Genomic DNA, 25227 nt, shown 5'->3' on the forward strand with positions numbered 1-25227 from the left:
AAGGAAATGAGTTATTGATCTTACTTTATATCTTAATTTTATGTTATATCAACAACTGAGAGGGAGGCTTTTTATCAGTCTCTATAGAAATTTGGGGTTGTTTTTTTCTTTTTTTGGGTCTTGTGGTGTTTTTTTGAGGGAATGGATGTTCTACAAAATAAATTGAAGACTAATTTAGTTTTCTAGATTTGTCTTGTTAACATTGTTTACCACAAACCAGAGGAGTAGCTGAGAAAAAGTCACGGGGGATCAGGCTTAGGTCTCTTGTAATAACACCCAGAGAAGAAAAGACAATTAAAATCCCAACAAACCAAACACAAAAATACCAGCACAGTGCAAGCTTTGCATTCTCTATTCCCCTGTTAAGAACAGGAGGCTCCATGCAGGTTTTTATTCCCTGGAGGAGGTGTTTTGCCTCGAGTCTCCCCTTTCTGCACTTGCAAAGAGCCTGGTGAGGGCTGAGGGGCACATCTGTGTGCGGTGTCACCTGGGCAGTGGCAGGGTGCAGCTGGTGGCCCTTGTGCCCTCAGGGAGTGCAGCACAGCCTGGCAGCTCCCCTGCATGATCCTGAGTGCTTTGTGGCTTGCAAGGAAAGTGGGAATTGGAGGAGTTTTGCTGTAGGAGGGACTGCAGCACAGAGATGTGAAATCTGGAAGAACATCACCAGCACTGCAGGTCTGGTCCTGTTTGCTGAGCAGGACACCCAGTTCCTGATGTCTGGAAGTAAAACCAGGCAGTGCCTGAATGATATCAGGGAGATTTCAGCTAAAAGTTTGATGTCTGGCATAGATGGGGGCACACATGAGAGAATGACTTCTTACAGCGTCCAAAGGAAGGGAGAATGGGCACATTCTCGTCCAGGAGAAATTCTGGTGGGAGAGTTGAAAGAATTGGAGTAGAAGCTTAATTGACTAAACTTACTGATAGAGCTTTGTCTGTGTCAGGTTGGAATGATTCAAATCAAATTACTTTAAATCACTATGATAAACAAAGTGCTCTTTTCTTCCCAACATGCTCAGCCCAAAGCACTTCTGAGGGAGGCAGAGGCTGTGTGTGACAGGCAGTATTCAATGAGCAACAGAGAATGAAGAGGAAAGAAATAATAAAATTATTAAATACCTTTTATTTGTCCTGTTTCTTCGCCCCCTCTTCCACTAGCAGCAAGATGGAGAGAACACTTCTTTATAGCATGCTAGGTAGGGCAGAACACTTTGGGAAACAGTAACATCATGATTGAGGTCATGAGGATATAATATCTGAGTTGTTTTTGTGATCCTCCATGGTGGATTTAATTAACTTTTGTTCTAATTAAAGTTGCTTACTGCTTTCTTCTTATTAGTTACAACTGCTTGTATGTGCACTTTATTCCACTCATGACACTTAGATATTGGCTATTAACTTATTAAAAGCAGTAATTCCTAAGTACATGGCATTTGTGGGGAAATGCTTGGCTGGTTTAGGCAATACCATATACTCTGTTTATCTTCCAGCTGTTCATAATTTTAATTTAGAGAGATATAATTTCTCCCAGGAAATTCATGTACTTTATTGTCAACATGAAGTGCATGGGGAGTGAGATTCGCTGAGTAAAAGGAAGAGTTAGCAGGGTTAGCAGCTACAGGGAAAGTGCTCACATCCCTTCCCTGTCTTCTGGTAATTGAAATGGTAATTCCTCACAGGGAGTCTGAAAGTATTTGATCTTATCATAATTAATACCTGGGATCAGTTTGGTTGGTGTCCAGTCTGCAATGGCTTAGTGGGCACTTTGATTGTTCGCATGTCCATTTGAGTTGGTTTTTGAGCCTTGCCCACATTATTTTAAGGTATTTAAAAATAAAGGGAAAGAGGGTTTCACCAGCACATTTCAAGGTCAGATCCTACTCCCTGAAAAAACTCCTTCAAGATGACACTGAAGGGTATTTTCTAACACCAGTAGCTTGGCTTTTTCTAAAATATGTTTTCATTACCTGTGTATCTGAGTGTTTTCAGACATCTGTCAGAGTCAAGTCTTCCCGAGTGCTTTTTAGGTCTAACTTGAAAGGTTTAGCACTGCAGGTATTTGGCAAAAGAGCTGGAATTGGTGTCAATTTTCTTTCATTATACATACTAAAAATAGCTGCTTACTTGCTGATGAACTGCTTTGTAACAGCCTCCAGACGTGGCTCTCGTGAAGCTCACCCTTGGAGCGCTGTTATTAATTCAGGCAAAGCTCACAGTGCCTTCACATCAGTGTCACCTGCAGCCCCAGGCACTCAGCATCCCCAGCCTGCCTGGCCTGGGCTCTCCCAGCTCTCCTGCTGCTGGCCAGGCAGCAAAGGCAGGCACAGTAAATCCCTCCCTGGTGCCAGCAAGGGGCTGCTGGGGCTTCTGCTCAAGAGAGGACAGGAGGCATTCCAGCCCTGGGTTTTCTTGGGGTTTTTTTGGGGTTTTCTTTTCATAGATGACCAGAGAATGGTTCTTTGGCTCCTGAAAAACTCGTTTTTCATGTATGTATGTGTGGTCCTGAGCACAGCCTTGGAATAAGTGTCCAAGGCCAGGTTGGACAGGGCTTGGAGCAGCCTGCCCCAAGGGAAGGTGTCCCTGCCATGGCAGGGGGTGGAATGAAATGAGCTTTAAGGCCCCTCCAACTCAAACCATTCTGGGATTCAATGAACTGAAGCTGAAAGGGAGAAAAACCTCAAACTAATTAAAATATTTGAGCTGCTTCTCAGTCTTCCATTTATCTGTTGGTGGGAATAAAACATACATATTTAAAAAACAAACAAACAAACAACACATACCAACCCCCAGATGAGTAGTTTAGGTTAGTTTTACCCTAGAAGCTGACTCATTTATGTAACTAAGGTCAGATGACAGTGTTATGGTTTATTTTGTGCAAATAAGGCAGAATTTAGAAGGCTGATCTGCTGCATACAAGTAACTCTTTTCTTTGATGTTGTTTTGCTCTGCAACTTTTGACTGATTTAAACATCTTCTTATAGAAAAGCTGTTGTTTTTATAAGGGCTTGAATTTTCAGGGGAGCAGAATACATTTATACACAGGCTTATGGCATATTGCAGAACTTTGTGATTGTAATGTATGAAAAAATATTTTAAGCAAGAAGTATAAATGTCTAAGGAAAATTCTTTTAAGCATAGTTGCAGAAAAGAGTAAATAACCTGTGCAAAGGGTATTGTAACATGTGCAAACAAATGTTACTGTTTAGTCATTGATTTAATTGTGTACGGTGATAGGATGTGTCCTTGGACAGCTGGGCTTTGTTATGAGACTAAAAATGCCCTTGTTGAAATGCAGTTTCCCTGTTAATATAAAGTTCCTATCAGAGATATTTTTTTTTTTGTTTTTTCCCATGCTGAGGTATTTGGTTCATAATGCCTCAGTATTTTGTATCTCCTGTCCATTAAATCCAGACTCCTCTGTTTCCTCATTGTCTTTCTCAGTCTGTACAAAAGTCAGTGTTTGTAATCAGGAAAATGCCATTAAACAGTCCTGGGGCAGGGGGTGAGGCAGGTGAGAGCAGAGGCAGGAGCTGTGCTTTCCCTGCGGGCTCTGCTTTGCTCCCATGGAGAATTCCCTGCCAGCTGTGGCTGATCCCTCCGTGCTCTGCTGGCAGCTCCCAGCCTGGCACAGAGTCACTTCCACCTGCCTGTGCCAATGTCACATGCCATCACCTGCATCCCCCTAGCACAAAGATGCTTATTCTGCACCAGCTCTGTGTGTTCTTCTCTGTGTCCTGGAATTATCTGCTTCCCAGGAATCTAAACACTTCATTAGGTGCTGGCTGCAGCAGGTATCTTCTCAGCAAGGGAGGCAGCTGCCCATCGTGGTCATGGAACAGAGTGGATGCCTGGTGGGTTTTACTGCAGTCATTTATTTCATCTTTTATCTGAATGCAGAGAGAAAACGTGCAGGGAGATGTCCCATTCCCACTCCCACTGCAGAGTGTCTCATCTTTCCTGATGGGATGCTCACACCCCCAGAGTGAGAGCTCTCTGAACTATAAGAAAAGTCCTCAGTGGAGAGAATAACTCCACACAAAAAAAAATCCTCAACCAAAATAACATCCAAAAAAACCCTCTATCTATCTATCTATCTATCTATCTATCTATCTATCTATCTAGCTATCTCTCTCTCTCTCTCTATATATATTATATAACAATATATAATAAATATATATTATATAACCATATATTAATAATTATAATATATTTATATATATATGTATATATATCTTGGTAATTTGATGTTCTCAGGAAGTCAATGAGATAAACTGTTACTTTCCTAGGTACAACTTTGACTTGCAGATAGAAACCCCTCAGGTTCTCTGCTATGTGGCCTGTTATAAAATGTTTTCAAGTATTTTAATTTTAATAAAACATCTGGGGATTAAGACAACGAGGAGTATATTCCCCTCTGTAGAATATATGTGCAAATGAGTAAAAGACATTGAAGAGATAACTCGCACAAACTGTTCTTTGTCACTACAGAAAAGACTAAAAATTCAATACTCATAATTTTCATTAGTTGTAAGTGCAATTAAGCAATCCTTCTGTATTCCCCATTCTGAGTAGCTTTGACCAGAATTCATCTAATTAGAGATTTTCAGGAAATAAAATATATGCAATTTCCTTGTATTTAACATTATCTTGAAATGTTAATTTTCATATTTTTTTACCAGAAGCATCACAAAAAACCCTGCTGGTGTATTATGCATTTGCTGCATAATCATCTCTTTTAAAATTCATAGTCTGCTGGTTCAATACAACAAAAATCATTGGAAGAACTGAGAAGTAATTTTGCAATATCAATTCAAACTTCTCTCAAAAGTGAAGGCTGTGGGAGTTAATTACTGTGTGACATCCTGACACAACCATGTTAAGACATTACATTCATTTTTAAGAACAGGGTTTCAGCTTTCTGTCTGATTCCCATTCTAGATTAGCACTAAAGACAGCATGATTGTTAATTTTTTCATTAATTCAGAATATTTCTACTATGTAAAAAATTGTCTGGAATGCACAGAAGAGCAGAGGAGACAGGAGTGAGAAGGAAGTCACAATATAAGCAAAATTAGTGAAAGTAATGAGGTACTGAAAGCTCTCAAGCTGATTTATTAGAGCCCATTCTGGCAGCTCCTTGTACGCTTCATTTTCAAGCCATGAAGTTCCTTAAAGAATTCAACACATCCCAATTCCAGGAGTTTGGCATAAAAAGTGCACCTAATATGCAGACTTGAAAATGTATTTTGGCTCCTAAATGAAAGCTACATAGTGTTTAAAGCATGTTTTGAGTAGATGCTGAAGGAAAAGCCACATACAAAGAGCCTGTTGAAGGGTCTCACGTGGAAACTTGGCTTTTCTGGCACAAAACCACTGCACAGTCCTGACTTCCTCTGGGAGTTCATTGTGCTGCTGTCAGAGTAACTCTGACACATTACAGCATGCAGTATTCTGGGTGCTTGGCATAGCTGTTTAATGCACATTTTCAAATAATGCTACTGAGGAAAACCACGATGTATAATTGAGACAAGCCCCAACATTATAACTGAGACAGGAGCAGCTGGGGCACAGCCATTTTGGAGCTGCTGCTTTCTGACTGTGTTGTTTAGTTACACTCTGGGTGTACATTGGAAAAGAATTTAGGAATATGGCAGTTGCTCTATCATTAGAATTCAATATGAATGGTTCAAGAAATTATTCTTCAGTCTGTAGCGAAGCTGAGTTGACACAAGGGAGAAATATGATGAAATTATTCGCCTTTCTTTGAGCCACTGGCCATATTTTTCCAGTTACCATGGAAGTGGATTTCTTCCCAAGTGTTGCCATTATTGTGCTCTTCATAATTAGGTTTCATGTAGCCACAAGGTTTTTAAATATTTTTTCCATCTTGCATTACCCTTCATTTCTAAATCAATGATTGCCATGGTAGTAGGAGATCAGTTCTGCTGTTGGTTTTGTGGGGATTTTCATTATTTCACCTGTAGTACCTGTGGGGTTTAGTCTCTCCTGTCACACTGGTTGCTTGTCTGGTCTCTCTTCTGTGTATTTTGTACCTCCCAGCTTTAGTTTATAGCTGCAATTCACTGTTCCAGTCCTTGACAATGACCAGCACTGGGTGTTGTGGTTGCCAGGGTCCCAGGTCGTGGGAAGAGATGAATCTGACTCCATATTCTTAGAAGGCTGATTTATTATATTATGATATTATATTAAAATAAATAATATACTAAAACTATACTAAACTATAGAGAAAAGGATACATCAGAAGGCTAGAAAATAATGAATAATAAAAACCCGTGACTGACCAGAGAGTTGGACACAGCTGGACTGGGATTGGTCATTAAGCCAACACAATTCACATGGAACCAATCAAAGATGCTCCTGCTGGTAAAGGATGTCCAGACCACATTCCAAAGCAGCAAAACACAGGGAGAAGCAATCAGATAATATTGCTTTTCTTTTCCTCTGAGGCTTCTCATCTTCCCAGGAGAAGAATCCTGGGCAAAGAGGATTTTTTCAGAAAATATCATGGTGACAATTGGGGTTTGGGTCTGACCCACACTTTGAACCTTCTCATTGTGTAACAGGCTTCTTCTGCATGTTCTGCACACAACAAGGAAGAGAAAAGGTGACAAGCCCACAGGAGAATCAGTTGATTTCAGCTGCTTTTCCCTGGTGTTTCCCTTATGTTACAATACCCATCAGGTGTCCTCTGCACAACATTTTATGAGGATGATACTAAGAAGTTGATATAAATTATGGATGAGTATTATTTTACCTCTGCTGTTCCCTGCTCCAGATCTCATAGAATTGGCATAATGGCCAAACTTTTTCTATCCAAACTCAGGAAAGATCTTTAAAAATAATAGTACATCCTCTAGGATTTGCAAGAACTTCCCTCATACTCTTCGTCTGTTCAAGTAGAGGATTCACTGATGAAAATCCTGAGAGATCAGTTTTGGGGATTAAAAACACCACTGAAGTTAGTGTAACTCCTTCTGGCTTGAATTTTGGACCAAACTCTCTGAAGGAAAAGCACTTTGGGTTTGGGGGAAGAAGTTCTGGCTTCACTGGCTTTCAGATGTGACTTAAAAGAAACATATATGCTATCATTTTAATGGTTTCTTTGAATAAGTTTCCACAACACAGGAAATAGGCTCTTTTAAACTTTATTTTTGTGTGTCTGATTATCCAGTAGAAGTTTGTACTTGATTCATTTTTGCACCTGTCATTCCATCAGTGCAGTCACGGCGTGAGGAGCCACAGCAGCAGGAGCTGGAGGTGATGCTCATAAATTCCTGAGTGAATTCACTCAGCCTTCACCTCAGGATCTGGGTTACTCAGCTCAGAGCTGAAGCAGTGAACTCCCAGATTTCAGAGTCATGTGAACCTGCAAAGACATTGAAGAGCATCTCACTGCTTTAAAAGAATTCACCTGAGGAGTCTGAGGAAAGGGCTGTTCATTATTTTGGAAATGTTTCTAGTGCTGGATCTGATTTATGCACCTTTCTCAAAATCATGCTGTGGACCCAGAAGTGTTCTTTCTTTGGAACAAGGTGCAGAAAAAGACCAGATTTTGCAAAGCCACCTAAGAACAGTCAATGTGAACTTAAGATTTTGTTTGTTTGGGATTTTTGGGGGGGTCTGTTTATTTGTTTGTTTGTTTGTTTTATAAAATTCTCTCTTTGTTTTATGTTGAAAAAGCTGATGTAACAATTCTAACCAGCTTGCTAAAAATAACTTGGGGTTGCAGATCTGAATTTTAGGTTTATTACCTATTTACATTTCAAAAGCAAGGACAACATGCAGACCTATTTTACTGTTAGACAAAATCATCATCTGAGGAATAGCCTTGAAATCCTATTTTGATTAATATGTTGTTTATGAATCCAGAGTTCTTTCCTTGCTCCATCTCAATCCTTCTGTTTTCTTTTGAGGGGAAATCAGCTTAAAATCAAATTTTCATCTTAGAGTGACATGAATTTTCAGCTTTTTCTGCCTTAAATTATTTCTGTGTTACTTAAGGTACTGTTCTCCCCTGTTTGGAACAGACACCTAAGTGTGTGAAACCAAGTACAGCTGCACAGGTTTCTATTCTTTGGGCCCTCTTTCCAGCCAAAAGTTTTAACAAATGTCTCTGACAATGCAATGAAGAAAAGCAGAAACTGCAGGAAATTCAGAGAGAGAGAGAGGAAACAGGAGCAGTTGAACCATGGCAATTTTGTTGCTGTCCTAAGCCAAAACCCTGCATTTTTATGCCTAGAGACTTTGGACTTTAAAGATCTTCCATAAATCTTCAGGCCCAAGAGTTTTATATGAGCTGTGCGTTAGAAGCATCAATCCTCATAAACTCAGGAAATATCATTGAAGTTATTGTGGGTAAAGGAATTTCAGCAATTTTAGATCATAATTATTTAAACTGATGAGAAATTAATTCTGTTGTGACTGTAGAAAATTTATTGTTTCATTAAAATTAATTGAAAATGTGACAGTTTAATTTATATCTTCAAAAATTAGTGCTTGAAATTATATTTTCTCCTTTTTTCATCAAAATCTCACACTATTTTACAAGTACCTGCTTATTTTCATACTTGTGGCTACTTAATTAATTCCCCTTTTTGGTGAAAGAGGAGACTGAGGCAGGACAGTGCAATCATTGAGGCACTGGCAGGAGGCAGGAATAGCATTCAAACCCACTGCCTAAGTGACTCCCAGTGACAGGAATAGATACACCCTTTAGGCAAAACACAAATGAATGAAAATATTTGCAACTTGACAGCCTGGAAATACTGCATGCTCCCTGCAAATGTGTCCTTCCAGTCTGTCAGATAAAAATATTTGTGAGAGTGAAAGCGATATTTACAGAAGACAGCTTACATATAATTATGTTGTGTATAAACCTGTAAATATTTTTAATATTTTCCATGATTTCTACTTGACATTAAATATCTCAGTATTTTTTAGGTGTCCTTGAGGTTTTTCTATATGGCTAAAAGTAAAACTTACTAAAGCTCTTCACAAAAATTTTTATTATATCCAGTAATATGTCCACATAGGAAATAGATTTCCACAAATAAATTTCATGTGTGTTTAAGGTATGATTATTTCTACTCTATTTTGCATGATATTGCTGTTTAAAGAGTAAAGTTCTGAAAAGTGTTGGGTTTTTTTTTTGTTGCAAGAGAAGTTATTAGCACCAGATTATACCAAAGTCTGGCTAAACTGAATATTTAGGTGATGTGTTTTGCCATGGTGTTGGAGCAGTGTGGAAATGCACAGAATTTGGGAATTATAAAAGCCTCAGAAATGGAAGACAACCCCTCCTGCTCCAGCCAAAAACCATGAGTGAAGGGAAATGCTCTCCCTGAGCAGCTGGAGCCCAAGAAGCTGCTTATGTGAGTTGGCAAGAAATAAACTTTGTAAATCCAACGGTCTAGAGCAATACAGAAAACAACACCGAAAAGGCCTTGACCTAAAATTCCTGTTCAGAAGAAGAATGATGATGATGAAACAGAATAACCTGTCTTGATTCTGCCAAGCTGTGTGGGGTTTTGTGCTGCCTGAAATAAATCACTCTTCTAGAATCCCCTTTTTTTGCAGCATCTTAAGCTGTTTGTGTCAAGTATCAGGCAGCTTGGAGGAGATAAATGTCCCCATGCGGGGGCAGCTTTAGGGAAGAATGTGTTTATTTGCTTGTGGGCAGTGTGGGACAGCTCCCAGCAGGAATCCCCTTTAGGAGTTGGTCACATAAAGGTGGCAGAGGCTGGGAGGTGGCACTGGGGGCACTGTGACACCAATATGAGGTGTTCAGCAGAGCAGTGACACCCTGCAAGGGCAGCACTGAGCAAATTCTGGTTTCTGGAAGTGGAGGAGATTTGATGCCTCTTGGCTTGTCACAAACCAGACCCTTAATTCAGCTGGCAAGATTAGCTGTGCCAGTCTGGGAGATGGGATCAGAGGATGCCCTGGCCCACGGGGAGGAAGCTGAGCTGAGTGCGTGGGGTGATGTGGCAGTGACACAGCACCACCAGAAATCTGCTCCCTCCCCCTGCCACAGCTCCTGCAGCGTTCCTCTGATCACCTGAACAAAAAGGACTTGGCGGGATGTGACCACGTAATTACTGAATTTCCTTGATCCCATCAGCACTGCAGGGGAATGTTGCACAGATGGAAAGAAATTCTTCTGTAGGTTTTTACAAGGAACATTTTCCTCTTGGAAAGCCTCACCCCCACCATGGCATCTCACTCCAGCCAGTCACTGCTCTAATGAAGCAGGAAGCTCCTGTGGGTGGCTGCTCAGTGGTTATGTGGGATTCCCTGTCACAAGCTTGCCAAAAGCTGAACTTTTGCTTTTCCTCCCTCATTAAGAAACTGAACTTAGCCCTTCTGATATTTTTTTTTTTTTTTTATGAGACTAAAACTCCTTTCCCTGACTGTTCTGTTTCTCCAGTGGCTCACAGAGGGCTGCCAGGGGAGCAGAGTACCAGCAGAGCTTGTTTGCTGTGTTCTAGCAGCCCCCATGGTGTTAATGGTGTTCCCTTCAGTTTAGTCTTTGATGTGTGTGATCACTTCTGAGCCAGTGTAAAATCCAGGCATTTGCAGCACCCTGTACCAATGAGCTGCAGAATTGAGCAAGATTAACAGAGAACCTGGGTTTGCTTGTTTTGGATGCACACCCTGGCTGTGTTCGGGGCTCTCTGGTGTTTCCCTGAGAACCTGTGAGCTCTCAGTCTCATCTCCATGGTACTTTGGATTTTATAGGTCCTGTCACCTCCCTCCTGTGTCACTGTCCCTGACTGAGGGTCATTTCTGTATCACAATTATTTCCGTGTTTTCTTCTCTCTTCTTTCTTTTTTTATTCATCCTTTTGAGATGGGACACCAAAAACACCACAGAGAACCCAACACAAGGACACAGCATTCCTTGAGCAGTAACATATGGATATCCTGTGATTTCTTAATCTTTTGCTGATAATCCTAATTATCGAATTATTGCTTTCTCTGATGTTGCTAATCACTGAGATAGTGGGGATTTCTGGATCTGGCTGTTGTAACTATTAGATTTTTTTCCTGTCTGGGACCATCTAGTTGGCAGCCAATCATTATATTTGAACAATTAGGATTGGTTTTCCCTTGTGTTCACCATTCTGTTTGTCCTTACAGTGTTTTCCATAGAAACATTTCCATTTAATAGCTTTAAAAAAATTACCTATGAAGGAGAGGCAAATGATCACTTTCAGTCAATTTCCAATTTTGAAAACAACTGAATTATTAAAATAAACTTTATAAATATTTAAAGATTCAATTGATTTTTGTTTTACAAATGTCCTGCGCTGGGAAGTCAGAAATTAGCTTTAGAAACATGACTTAATCATGCTGCATTAATCAAGAGCGTAAATGGGTGCTGCTTTTCAGGCTGGAGGGGGAATGCTCCTGCTCTTACTCTTGGAAGAAGTAACTGTATAGTGTTTTGAATGTGTGTTTTCACTGTTTGGAATGTTTTTATAACTCACCTGGGGAGGAAGGTGGCAGAGGTGTTGTCCTGCCCTCCCCACCTGTAAGAAAACTGAGAAGCTGCATTTTATATCTTGAAGTGCAGCTCGTAAGTGATGATGTGAGCACAGGAGCTGCTCCAGCTGCCAGACCCCCTTGTGAGTGACCTGGCTTTGGCAGAAGGTGACACTGGGTTTGAAAGAATTGCTCTGTTTTCTCAGGAATGCAGCACAGTGTGCAGCAGGGAAACGAAATTCTACTGTCTGACTTTTCCAGCAGAGGTGGAGAAACTTTTTTGCCAATTGTGTAATTTTTTTAATGGGTAACACTATAAATCCTGTGCCACTGTACAGATTGTCACCTGCTGTGCTCATGTGTGATGCTCCCAGTGTGCTCAGTGACAAATCACCAGTATCACACACAGCATTGGGTATTGATTGCCAGAGGTTACATTCATTTATCTGTGTCATGGTTTTTTTTGTTTTTTAGGGTCTTCTTGAGAGCCATCAACAAATTTGCAGAGACAATGAACCAGAAATTTTTGGAGAACATGAATTTTGAAGTCCAAGTAAGTATTTGGGGTTTTTAGCTGAGCCAAAGCAGCATGTGCCCATCTCCAGAGCCCCTCCTGAGGCTGTGCCAGAATCAGTTTCAGACTGATATTTACAGTTTCAGACAGGCTGTGGATCTGGGTGGGGCAGGATTGGACCATGTGACATCAGAGCTGGGCTTTGATCATTTATGATAAGGCACCCAACCAGGGTATTTTCTTCTATGCCTCTGTTCAGGACTGGCAAGCAGAAAACTTTTTTTTTTCATATCCAGCCAAGTGAATTCAGCAAGTCAATCTCAGATGTAACACACAGAGCCTTTACAATGTCAGTGCTATGGATGTAGGACAGAAAGAGCTTAACTTTGTTGATTCCTAGAGTATTTAGCACTAAGAATTTATTTTTGACCTGTAGTCTTCCCTGACAAGTCTATCCTCATCTATTTGTTTTTATTAGTTCTTTCTGTAATCATTTTTATTTAGGGTTAGTTGGGTTTTTTGTTTGTTCAATATCATTCTGTGCAACTGAACTGTTTTGTTATGCATTTTACCACGTTTGGCTTCCTTTAGATAAAAATGAAAATATCTGTAATTTTCACATTCATTAAATTGGTATTAAAATGTAAATACACTTTTAGATTCAGGATTTGTCACTTAGTGCTGCCAGATCATGGTGTGTGAAGTCATTCTGTTTCACCCTTTGCATAAAGTTCAGGGCTTTATATTTCATGGTTCATGTCACAGCTTTCAATCGGTTTTAAATGATTCCACTTGTGCTAAAAACTGCTTGGGAATTGGTCTCTTGGTCCTCAACACAAAACCCCTTGGTCCCAAATGGCTGCAGGGGAGCCACAATAGTGGTTACGCAGGAAGAGTTTGAAAGACAGTACTGAAAAGAAAGGTGGAAGATTCACACTCAGTTACAGTGGCCCCAGGTAGGAAATGTGGAGCTTTTTCCAGCTTTATTTCATTAAAAATGTTTACCTTCAAAAGGTGTGATTATACAAATGTGTATATGTATGATGTTAATTAAGACTTTTGAATCAAAGAAAAGATGTTTCTTCCAATGAACTTAAAATAGGTTTTTTTAGTAAATATACCTGTTGGAAGCTCTCAGGCCCTTGACATATTTATGATATAATCTGTCCTAAGTTCTATCAGTTTATTAACAAGCACTTTATAAACTATTGTTCCTGTAGCACTTGATCACTTTTTACTGCAAGATGTGTCAGTAATTTTTAAAAGCAGGTAACAAAGGCCTGAAAGACATCACCATGTGCAGGATACCAAAATCACACAGACAATAAAGACTGGATCTGTCAAAGTTTTATTAAGGTGTTCACTGCCTTTTTCAAATGAAAGCAGCAGTTTGATCTGGAGCCTTTATTTCAGCTCTTTCCTGTGGCAATTCTGTGCCTCCCAAAGGGTTATCAAACAACCAGGGACGTTGTGGTTCAACATTGCACCTTGTAGTTCAAGGGGATGCATTAATGCTCTTTTATTCATGACTTGTCAAATATCTGGAGGCTCTGAGTAAGGTAAACAATGTTACAATAAATAAGTGGTGCCCTGTAAAGAATTGTAATACCCTTATAGTCTTCATAAGAGACTTTAAAGTCCAAATCAAGGTGTTACCTTACTTTTCTTTCATGAATAAATGCTCTGCAAACCTTCTAAGAGCTGCCTAAATATACCCATTCAAAAAGTTGCTACTGGACTAAAAAAGGTCTGAAGCATGTTGTCTAATAGCCTTAATTATAAATTTAAATTTGATTTCCCACAGTATTTTTTTATTAATATATTATGGCTGTAAGCAAACCTGAGCAGTGGTTAACTCAAAGTAAATGAGAGACACCTGTACTTTATAAAATAGTTCACCTTACAGTACAGCTACTGTGTAGCTGTATTTCTATTTTTATTTACATTCCTATTAAAAAATAAGAATGGGACAAAGAAAATTGCCTTCTCTATTTTGATTTGAGAGAAAATTTGGAGGAGTGTAACTTTCATGTTTGTTGTGAGCTGCAGCCTGATAATCACACGGGCTGTTCATCCCCATCTCCTGCCCCACACATCCCAACCCTCAGCTGGGTTTGGGGCAGGGCCCTGAGCCCACTGCAGGAGGAGCTGAGTGGGCTGGGAGAATGGAGATGCAAATCAGTCAGTGTTATTTAAAATAAAAAGATGCCACACCTTTGTAAACAAGTGCATGATTTTTACTGTTTGCAGGATGGTGTTCTCAGATCAGATTATTAAGAGCTGGAGCAAAGTCTTAATTAAAAGAAAAATTTGAAAAGCTGTTTAAAGCACAGAGAAATAGATCTGAGGATTTTCACTCGGCTGAGTGGTTGCATGGCAATAAATAGTAGACAACCAAAGCAAACAAAGCAAGTCAGCTGTGAAGTAGTTGAGCATCTAGGAAAGTGTGGTTCAAATCTAGAGAGATGCAAGGAAGAAATTTTTTGCTACTCTAGCTGAGCTTGTTAAATGGAGAAAAAAAAGTTCCTGGTCTTTTTCTTGTTTGCAAAGCAAATTGCTTTTTTCATTTCTTCTGTGATTCAGGTAGCAAGGAAAGAGGTGTTACCATTTAGGGCCATTTAGGGAAAGGATGTGCTCTGTCTGATCAAGAGTGGGTCCAGTCCTTCAGATTAGAGCTGAGCATTGCCTTAAAGCCATAGATTCAGTGCTGAGGCTGCTGGATAGAGAGAAAAATCCCAAAGCCCTGCCCAGCACAGCAGTGAAGGGCTGTTAAATTTCCTGCCCTGGCAGTCATCCCTCAGATGCACCCTCGCGTTTGGGCACGGAGCCCTTCCCTGTCCCAGAGCTCTGACAACGAGGTTGCCATTGCACTGGGGCCACAATGGGCCTTTGGCTTGGGGAGCTTTGGTCTTGGAGATAAAACATCAGCTGAGGTTTTGTGCCTGCTGTGTGGGGGGTGGATCTCCTTGGTTTGGGTTTTTTCCTGGGTTTGCACACAGAGTGCACAAGGGGTGGATTCAGTACATCAGTGGCACTCAGAGGTCGTGTGCTGCAGAGATTCTCCAGTGTCAGCACGCAGCAAAACCTAACACAACAAAACCAGGTCTGCCTGGAGGGCTTCTGTTATGGAATATTTACTGTTGTGCTGATAAAACAAAGCTGTTAGCTGCAGAGGAAATAATTTTACAGGAGAGAATAGAGTGAAATTTCATTAAGTGATTGGCCAAAAATAAACCATGAAGTAGGAGTGAAGGAGAGCTCCCAATATTCATGGTGCCTACAGTACAAACAGGGACAGAATCTTGCATAATGCATGACTCTGCATTCTTCAGTACTGAACATAAACTGGAACATGAGGATTTAATGCACAGAAATCTGGAGTTTCAGCAGGAATTATTGGAATAGGTAAAAGCCTTCAATATTTAGCAGTTTCTATTCTATTCATGTCCCTGGATTTGAAACAAGTTATTTTCTTGTATTTATGTTAGCTATAAAGAGGTTATGTTAAATATTGAAACTGGTTATCTAGAAAGGCAGGGAATATTTTCTCACTCCAGGATTCTGAAGAATGAATTCAGCAGCTGACCTGTCTGAAGCAGTTTAGCAGCTCCTGCCTTGGCACGTGGAGCTGGAGCAGCTGAGCTGGCAGGTGTCCTTCCAGGGACATGTTCAGAGCTTGCAAGGAATAGTCTGAAGGCTTGCAACTGTGGAAAGTACTCTAGCCTAAGACTCTGTATTCATGTCTTGGTTTGAAAAGACAGGTGTCTGCTAAGGAAGGCAGGAGCCTCCCTTGAAATGGAAAATGCAAACTCCCTCCCTCCCAATTGCTGTAATTTTGAAATTAAAGGGCTCTCACGCAAAGATATGGGAATAGGAATAACAGTTCTTTATTAGGGAAGAAAATTAAAATAAAATAAACAACGCAGTAATACAAAACAGCACTGACCCAGTCAGAGCATGCCCTGTCGCCCTGTGGGGCAGGGTGGTGGCACAGTCCCATCCCATGGGGGCTCAGCCCTCCTGCAGTGCCAGCTGTGGTTCTGCTGGAGCAGGGATCCTGCACAAGGCTGCAGTTTTCCTCTGGAGCTCCAGGGCTGCTGGAGATGGGCCTGCTCTTCCTCTGGGAATGCAGGGCAGGAGAAAGCTGCTCCTGTGGGAATGCAGTGGGCAAAGGCTGCTGGGGTGTCCCAGGCTCAGATTGTATCCAGGCAGGAATGCTTGGCTCCTGCCCTGGGCAGAGCATCTCCCCATGGGATGCTGGAATTTGATCAGCCCTGCAGGGACACTCCGTGGCCATGGACAGCAGAGATCTCCTGGAGGGAGGATTGGCTGTGGGAGAGATAAAGAAAACTGCCCCATGAACAGAAGAGAGCTGTCCCAGCTCTGACAGATAAGAATAGAACACACACACCCATTTCCAACCAAGACAGTTCAGGATGACCCTATGGAGAGAATATAAGGAGATATATTGGTAGCATAGAGGAAAAAAAGGCAAGCAGGTCTGAGGTTAGACTTTCCCCTGAAGACCATGACAATCAATGTCTTATTGCTCATTTGACTTCTTTGTTGCATTTCATACCAACAAAAAGCTGATCAATGTGATTGCAAATTGCTTCTTTTTCTCTTTTCCATCTTTTTGTTTCTTTGCTCCCAATATTATTTAAAATAATATTCCCAAGGGTTCCCTTAGTTGATTGCAGAGCTGTCTCAGGCAGTGTCTGCACACTGGTTCCCCCAGCCAGGACCACGTTATGCAGTTTTATGAGGATTTGTTCTGGGCTGATGTTTCCTTTCCTCTGGAGGTGGGGAGTGCTGTTGGTGTAGGGCTCATTGTCAGCTTCTCCTGGTAAAGACAAGGGAAATTCAGCCATTGACATAATATCCAGTCTTAAATGGCATGTCAGTGTTGGGATTTCTGCTGGTTTGTATCAGTAATAGCTCTTTAGGGATTTGCCAATTTCAAATGTGAAGAGTGGACACCATGTCCAGACCACTGCTTTTCAGCTGGGCTTTTGCAGGGCAGCAGAACAGCTACACCATCAAAAGGTAGCTGTCTAAATTCTGGATTTAGGATGCAGGAATTGAGATAGGCTCTTCAGAAGAAGCTTAACAAAGAAACAAAATCTTAAAAAGTGTGAATATATTTTTTTAAAAGTGTTCCCTGAAGGTCTCCCTCGTGTCTTTGGTTTAATTGTAACAAAAACTGTGTGATTTTTCTGTACTTATGCAACACATTCATGGTATCCTCAACAGCTGTCTGAGAAGATGACATCTGTGGTAAAGAGGACAATTCCAGGTTATTTTGTTTCTGCTGGGAGCTGATGTAATTGCAAGGTGTTACCCTGTCCAGGACAGAGCATTTGCACTGTGCTGTCACTGTCACCTCCTGGCTCCACCACCTTTGGTTTGGAGTCTTGCTCGGCACAGAGGGGTTTCCATGCAGGAGGGAACACACCTGCCCTGCGACCATCCCACCCTTGGTGCCACTGGATTCCTGCCTGGCTTTGGAGCAGGATTCCCTTGGGAATGTCCCTGCTTGGAGATGGCAGCACCTGACACCTCCAGGGTGACCAAACCAAGCCATTTTGATGTGCTCCCACAGCTGCTGCAGAGCCTCTGCTCTGGAAATGCAGCGTTATTGATTCTCGCTCCTCCCTCCCCTCCTCCATTAGCACTACGTTTACAGGGCATTAGAAAGGATTATAATTCTATATCCATGCTGTGAGAGCGATTGTAATTCATATATTAATCACCTATGCCTCAGAATTCTATTATAAAAGGCATAGTCCAAAATCTAATGTCAGTCTGATTTGAAGGAAAATGCTTATATTTGTGTTTTCCTACCCTTCTTGCATGAGCTATGCTCCATTAATAACTCAGCAGTAATGAAATGTATTTCAACAAACACACTTCACAAACAGAATTGTGCAGCTTATTTTTTATGTTAAAATTTTCTTTTAGAAACCCCAAAATCAGAACCCTCAGGGCATTACAAATACACAGGGGGAAAATGCACACTGCAAAAATCTATGTATGACAGACAGACATTGCAGAAACAATGCAGAGGTCAATTGGGAATGAAACCATTGGGAAATTTAGCTAGAATTCACTATGCTGGAAATATTAACGTGTTATATTTTTATATATTGTATATCATACTCTGCATTTGAAAATGATCAAATTACAGAGCTTGAAGTTCATATTTGATCCTGCCACCAGCAAATATCATTTCTCAGAGGTTTGTGAAGGAGGAGGCTGCAACCTTTACTCCTGGATGATTTTTTAGGATAACTAACAAATCTCTTCTTCGTGAGATGGCTGGAAATTTCCTGCTAAATTAATTCCACCTTTTCCAATTCGACAGATGTCCAAAACACCTTGGAATGTTATTATGGGGTTACAGAAAACAAAACGTGTCTCATAAGAATAATTTTTGCATTTTTAAAATCTGTTTCCATATTATTTTCCTTCAGAGAGAGACTACTTTGTCTCATAGAGTTTTAAAGTTAGTTTTGGTGCTTAAAAGCTTGTGAGCCCTTAATTTGAATAGGCAATTGAAAGGAAAAGGATCCCATTTTTTCAGCCATTTTGGGGTACTGTGGGGATGGAAGGAAAAGTTTTTTATAAATAAGGAGATTGAGTCTGCAGGGTGTGTCTCTGACAAAGGTGGCACTGAACTTGGAGCTATTAAATGACATAAGAGACCATTGGGGAATAAACCTTCATTTTTCTCCCCACAGTCTAGAACAATTTGAGGAATTTTCCATTTCACTGCTATAAATTGACACATACAAAGTGTGCTCCCTGCACATCAATAAACACAACTTCTCGTGGGGCTGAGAACTCCACACTGGCCAAAATAACCTCTTAAAATATTTGGTGAGAGAGTGAAACAGGCCTTTCAGGGCATAAGCAACTTTTGTGCTGCTGAGCCAGGCTGTGCCTTGGCTGCAGAGCTGGGTTGGTGTGTGCAGGGCAGCAGCTCTGCTGGGCACAGCTTCCAAGGGAGGAATCAATTAACAGCAGGAGCATCCTCAAATTATAGAGGATGTCTGAGAATTGTATTTATTATGGGAAATGTCTGTGGTTCTGGGTGTGGTCTGTGTGGTGGGATCTGGTTTTCCTGGTTATTTGCACATGGAGTTTTCCAGGCTACAAAAGGCAGCGGCCACTAAAGTTTTTGATGGAATATTTTGCTTCCAGGCTGTTTAGTGTGGGTTCCCAACCCAGGCTTGTATTGCACCATACAAAATTAAGAGCTCAGTCCTGTGTTTTGTTCCATCCCTTGAACCACCACTGAATACAGTTCCCATTGCCTTCTGCTCTCTCATTGAGCCCTACCACTGTTTTTAGCTACAGCTGCATTTTTAAGTGTTTAAAGCTGCTCCTGACTGCCTGAAAGCTTCTGAAAATTGTATTTCCTTCCTTGAATTTGTGTTTCCTAGGGAAGTTTCTCTTTTCCCTTTCCCTTTCTAGTGTGTGAGAAGTGCTTGTTTTTAATTGTGTGTAGAACAAATAATTTGCTTTCAGGAATGAAGGGTTGTGCACTGTAAGCACAGAGCCTTTTTGTCTACTTCAAGTACAGACTCTGTGCTATCAGCTGTTATTTAGGGATGTATTTCGTCCTTCTTTCATGTGGAGAGCTCTTCACAAATTACACTGGAATTTCATACAAATGGCTGTTGAATTAGGATCCGAAGAGGAGGCAGGAGATGCCTTTTGAAGTGGTGCTCAAATGCAGTGTAATTATAGGTGCCTCAGCTCCAGTTTGGTAAGCTCCACCAGCACGTAACGTGTTCCCCCAGTCCTGCTCTGGTTCAGGGTTTAGTGTTGTTGGCCAATGGATCTCATGTGAATCTTCTTTTTAGCAATATTTGTTCAGCTGCTCTGTTATTAGGAGCAAATGTGTAGTAGTGGTTATTAAAATTCATCTTTCTTGCTTTTCTGCTAATTGCATAATACTAATGATGTACATCTCTGCATAATATAAAAATATCATATTGCTTGCATCGTTTGGTTTCATAAATTATTCTGCATTATGCATCATTTAATATTATTCCTGGTTTCCTCAAAATTATTATAATTTCCTTATATTCAATTTACAGCTGTGGAACAACTATTTTCATTTGGCTGTGGCTTTTATTACCCAAGATTCCTTACAGCTAGAAAACTTTTCCCATGCAAAATACAACAAAATCCAGAACAAGTAAGCAAAATATATCCTTTATCTTATATCTTTAATTTTGTGGTAAAATGATAAAAAAATGTAATGATAAAAATACCTTTCATATTCCTTTCCTCCCAGATATGGAGATATGAGACGTTTAATTGGCTTTGCTATCCGTGACATGTGGTACAAACTTGGTGAGTAGCAAACTGAGCTTCACTGCAACTGAATCTGTCACATAATGTTTGTTCCATTGAAAAATATCTGACATGAAGTGCTTTTGTAAATATTTCTGCTATTTGAACTTAAAATATGTTTTCACTCCTATGATTAAGCTTGGAGCCAACATGAGATACAGTTGGACCACTGCCAGTTTTGTATTTAAAAGAGAACTCAGAACCTTCTCTCAGACTTCAAACATGACTGAAATCAGATCTCAGAACCTTATTTTGCAGGATTGAAGCTGGATGAATTTTCCCTGAGAAGGTTACTGCTCAGCCTGAACCTATGATTCTGCAGATTAGGAGACAGATTTGAAATCTGCTTGGATTAAAATTCCAAAAATGTTTTTGTAAAAACTTTGTCATTCAGCCAGGTTCCGCTGTTCCTCCTTTGAGAGTTTCTCATTAACTCCTTTGGGATCATTTCTTATTAACTGAACTTAGGTAGAATATTCATTTTATCTTGCAAAATTGTGGTGTGGCATTCGCATTGACACTTCACATGGCACACAGCAGAGAGGAACATCAGACTCAGGCACTCCTTAGTGTGGAACAAGTCTCACCTGTGTTGAAGAGAAGGTTTTTGTCTCCTCACAAGGTTCAGGCAGCACTGACACTGTCACAGCTCCTGGGTTTGCTGCTGCTCCATTTCCCAGCCTTTGAGCCACGCCTGGGGCCTGGCTGAGCTCTGCACATTCGGGTGTTTGCTGAGCTGATGTAACCCTGCTGCTACCAGATAATTCACTGTGGGGTTGGAGCTGGGTTCTGTGGATGGTGTTTCTGCTGCTGCTGCTGATTTTGGTGCGTTGGGTGGTTTGATTCATTGTTGCAATGTTTAATTTAATTCTAAATGTCAGTAATGGTTTTCTCCTTCATAGAAAGGTTATTCCACATTATCATGTCCTGCTGGTAGAATTTGGGAGCTTCTTAGGGTAATTTATTACTTTCTACTCTAAATATTTATAAGGAGATGTCAAAAACTTTAAAAATTGAGTTCTTCACTGAAAATATCAACTCCTCTGGCATTCCTGCTTATTCCTGGCACTGCATTCTGGCACCTTAGAAGGAGACAGTGTCCATTCACATGCCCCCAACTTTTGAGAAAGAATGAAGAGAAGTGACTGAGTTGTGAGACTTGACCAACACAGATGGATTCAACACTACTTTAAATGATTGCAGCTCCTAGATGTCTTCCTAAAAATATGCAGTTTGCTCTTCAAATATTCAATTTTTGGTTTTGTTTCAGGCCAGAATAAAATTTGCTTTATTCCGGGGATGGTTGGGCCCATCCTGGAAATGACTCTTATTCCAGAAGTCGAGCTACGAAAAGCCACAATCCCAATTTTCTTTGATATGATGCTGTGTGAATATCAGAGGACAGGAGAATTCAAAAAGGTAATTAAAAATGCTCTGGGTGAAAATACATTTAAATATCATGTGCTCAGTATTTCTGGTCGATGTTTGTCAAGTGAGCTTTTCTGACTACACAAAGTGAAATCCCAAATATTAAGAACCAAGGAAACAGCAAGTGTAGGATCTCCAGAGTGACTTAGTTTGACTTAGGCAAAACTTGCTGCATTGACAGCAAGAAATAGATGGAATACCAAAGAGGGCACCAGGGAGATTTCAAGATCTTAATCCAAACTGTCAGGATTTTACTGGAGAAAGTTCTGAGCAGCAAGACTTACATTGGAGTCAGCCCTTCATTAAGTAGGAGATAGAATTAAATGACCTCTAGGGATCCTCTATAATCTAAATATTTCCTTATCCCCCTTCCTTGTGACATTGGTAAGCCAAAACTTCCAGGTTTCAATACAGAGTATCTGACAGGAGCAGTGAATAGTTAATTATATGTTATTAGATTTATCAGGAAACTGTACATTTTAAAAGATGCATTGTGAGAAAAAGAAATCACTGTGGAGAACTGAAACTCCTGGAGTGTTTTCAGCAGTCATTTTGAAAAGGAAAAAGAATTTTTAAGTCACTGCTATGAAATATTTTTGATTGAGGGAATAGAGCTGGGGGTGGTGGGGCAGAGCACTGGGGATTGTAATCTAAATTTCCTGCCACTGCTTGCTGTGTCTGCCTGGGCAGTGGAATATCCATCCCTGTCTGACATCTCCATTCTCCTCAAGCTCTTTGGGCATGGAATCACCTTGTTCTGTGTTTGCACACTGCCTCCCACAGTAAATTATAAACTGGATATTCAGCTCTGCAGTTACACAAATAATTAATTCAGAGCAATCTGTGTAAGGGAAAATGACAAACAAAAAGGCATCATTTTAGACACATGTAAATATAAATATCTTGTATACCCAGCTATGTTTAATACTTTAAATCGTTTGGGGCATTTCTGTGTCAATGAAGTGTGGAACAAATGAGCAGATGGAATTTCCATTTTGGTCTGTATTCCACAGTGCAAAGCTTTTGGTTCAAGGCCAAGATTAAAAACCACTTTGTTTCTGTGCATCTGTTCCCTCTGTGTCCTGATAGTCCTATATTTGCCTTCTTAAAAATGTTTTCCTGCTCATGGCTTATACCTCCTCTCCTGGGAGAGACACAGAGATCTGTGCAGCCCAGGAATCCTGAAAACCCATCGCTCATCCTGCCTGATTAACAGGAGCAGCAGCCTGGGAGCCTGGCAGAGGGAGGCCAGGCACTCCAGTGCCCACTGAATCACTTCTCCTGCCATAAAAAGAAGTTTCAGGTGGTATTTTACAGTGCCAAGGAACTAGGACATTGGGTTTATTGCAGCTTAAGGAAAAGGGGGAGTTCTCATCAGATAGTGCAAAAACCATTTCATAATTGAGCAGCTGAGTCTCACTGGGCTCTAATGTTCTGCTTTAGGAATTGTGATCATTTGCTCATCAAGAATCATGGGGTTTATCCTCTCCTTTGCCATGGATGAGGTAATTAAGATTAAAAACTTGCCTGTGTAAGTTTAGCCATTCTGGTAAGTTTTGTAAAATATGTATTTTAAAGGAAAGGCACATTAAGTTTTATGTTTTAAAATTGTCGCCACCTTAATTTAAAGGAGCAAATCAGTAATATGAATGGATAGTTACTAGGTGCACAAACACATAAACTCCAGGTTTTGGTAGTGGGCAATTTTCATTTACAAATTGACATTTAGTAGTATAAAGGATGGTTTTTTAAAGCCTTAGTGTAAAATGTTGAGAATGACAGCATGTTATTTCAAGAGTGCCTGGGGCACTCAGGAGCCCAGAATGACATTCACTTAAAACATAAATTTGTGAAACTTTAGAAACAAATAATTTATTTCTAATCTAATCTTCTCTAATGAGAGAAGAGGGGGAAAAAGCACAATCAGAAACATCTTTATGAGCTGAGCCTGTACCAGCACAGGAACCAGAGCTTGCCTGGTACCTCCAACACCATTTAATAACCTTTCCCAAAAATCCTGTCTGTTAACATCCCTGGTGCTGAGCTGGGACAGGGCTCTGTTCTGGGGGCACAGGGGAGTGCTGGGGCTGGGGGCTGTGTCCTGCTGTATGCACACAACATACAGGCAGGACATATATAAAGTCATTTAAATTTATCCAGCAAGAGTTTTATTGATTTAGCCATTTCTAGGAAATCATCTAATCCCAGAGAAAACAAAATTCCACCTGTGGTTATCTCAAGAATTAATTGCTCTACAAATGCATTTAATGGCTTGGAATCTGCATGTAGGTGTAGGACACAGTAAGACATTTTCTTGCAATCCTTTCTTCTACTTTGCACATGTATTTTCCATTCACCCAGAGCAGTGTTACATAAGCTCGTAATTTTAACTCTAATTGAAGATGTAGAGAGGGAGCCATTAATATCTACTAATTTTAGCTATAGAGGCTCTGCCTATCATGAGCTCAGAGAGCTGGGAATCTTGGAAAGCCAATTTATTCATCTCAGTGTCTGTGGATAGACTCAGTCCTCTAAATGTATTCCTTTCTCCTTCAAATAAAAGGAGAAGCTTGTTGCTTATGTGAGACAAGCTCATTGCTCATGTGTTAAAAAAGTGTCATCCTCCAAATGCTGATAACCCACCTTTCTGTCCCTCGAAAGACCAGGTTGTGCATTTTATTGAGACTTCCCAAAGGAAGACACATCATCAAGAGACCTTGTCCTGCTTGTTCTAATGTGATCTGAGGACAGGAGTTAGAAAATGCTCACTTAAAGAAACAAATAAACAAACAAACAAGGAAAATTAGCTCCTTGCAGAGTAAATGAAAATATCATTTAGATAAACATGGATTTGAGTTACATTGAGGATTTAACTTGGCTTAGGAAAGATTAATTCATCTGTGTTTATATTTTTGCTCAAATAAATCATTCTGTTTGTGTTTAGCATTTTCAGTTTAGTATCTCTCGTGGGTTCTGCCAACTGCTGGAGCCATCTGGGGAAGTTTTCTGTGTTTGCTTTCCTTCCTGACTGCTGTGGGACCGTGTCAGAAATCAGTGCTGGCTGCTGCTGTGCTTGGCTTTCCAGACCCGTTGTTAGAGGAGAGCCATTGGCTCCAGGGCAGTGTCCTGCTGTTCTGAGCTCCCTCAGGGGACTCGGGGGTGACTGAGGTGTCCCCAGCAAGCTCCTCTGGCACAGGAGATTCACCTGCTCTAAACAGCCACGTTTCTTTCTCTCAGCTCTCAAAACCTTGCTATGTGTAAGGTTCCAGAAGGATGTGAGATCAGCAGCAGGGCTGAGTTTGTACAGCCTGGTGCTTCAGAGAGATCCATGGACATGTTTTCCAAGGGGAGATTCCTTGGATCTATTAGAGAAGCAGGAGGGTTTAAAGCTAAATTTGTGCCAGTGACAATTAGGCA

At 40.6% G+C, this 25227-nt stretch overlaps 1 protein-coding gene across 1 annotated transcript in view; it reads left to right on the forward strand.

The window, feature by feature from the left end:
* Positions 1 to 25227, forward strand: part of DOCK2 (dedicator of cytokinesis 2) — a 159537-nt gene that overhangs the window by 100778 nt on the left and 33532 nt on the right. The window contains exons 30-33 of the mRNA XM_064387474.1: positions 11979 to 12057; positions 20124 to 20224; positions 20324 to 20382; positions 21653 to 21801. Coding sequence (XP_064243544.1) covers positions 11979 to 12057; positions 20124 to 20224; positions 20324 to 20382; positions 21653 to 21801 — 388 coding nt within the window. The remainder of the gene's footprint in view (positions 1 to 11978; positions 12058 to 20123; positions 20225 to 20323; positions 20383 to 21652; positions 21802 to 25227) is intronic.

Source organism: Passer domesticus, chromosome 13 (genome assembly GCF_036417665.1).
Source record: "Passer domesticus isolate bPasDom1 chromosome 13, bPasDom1.hap1, whole genome shotgun sequence".
Taxonomy (NCBI): Eukaryota; Metazoa; Chordata; class Aves; order Passeriformes; family Passeridae; genus Passer; species Passer domesticus.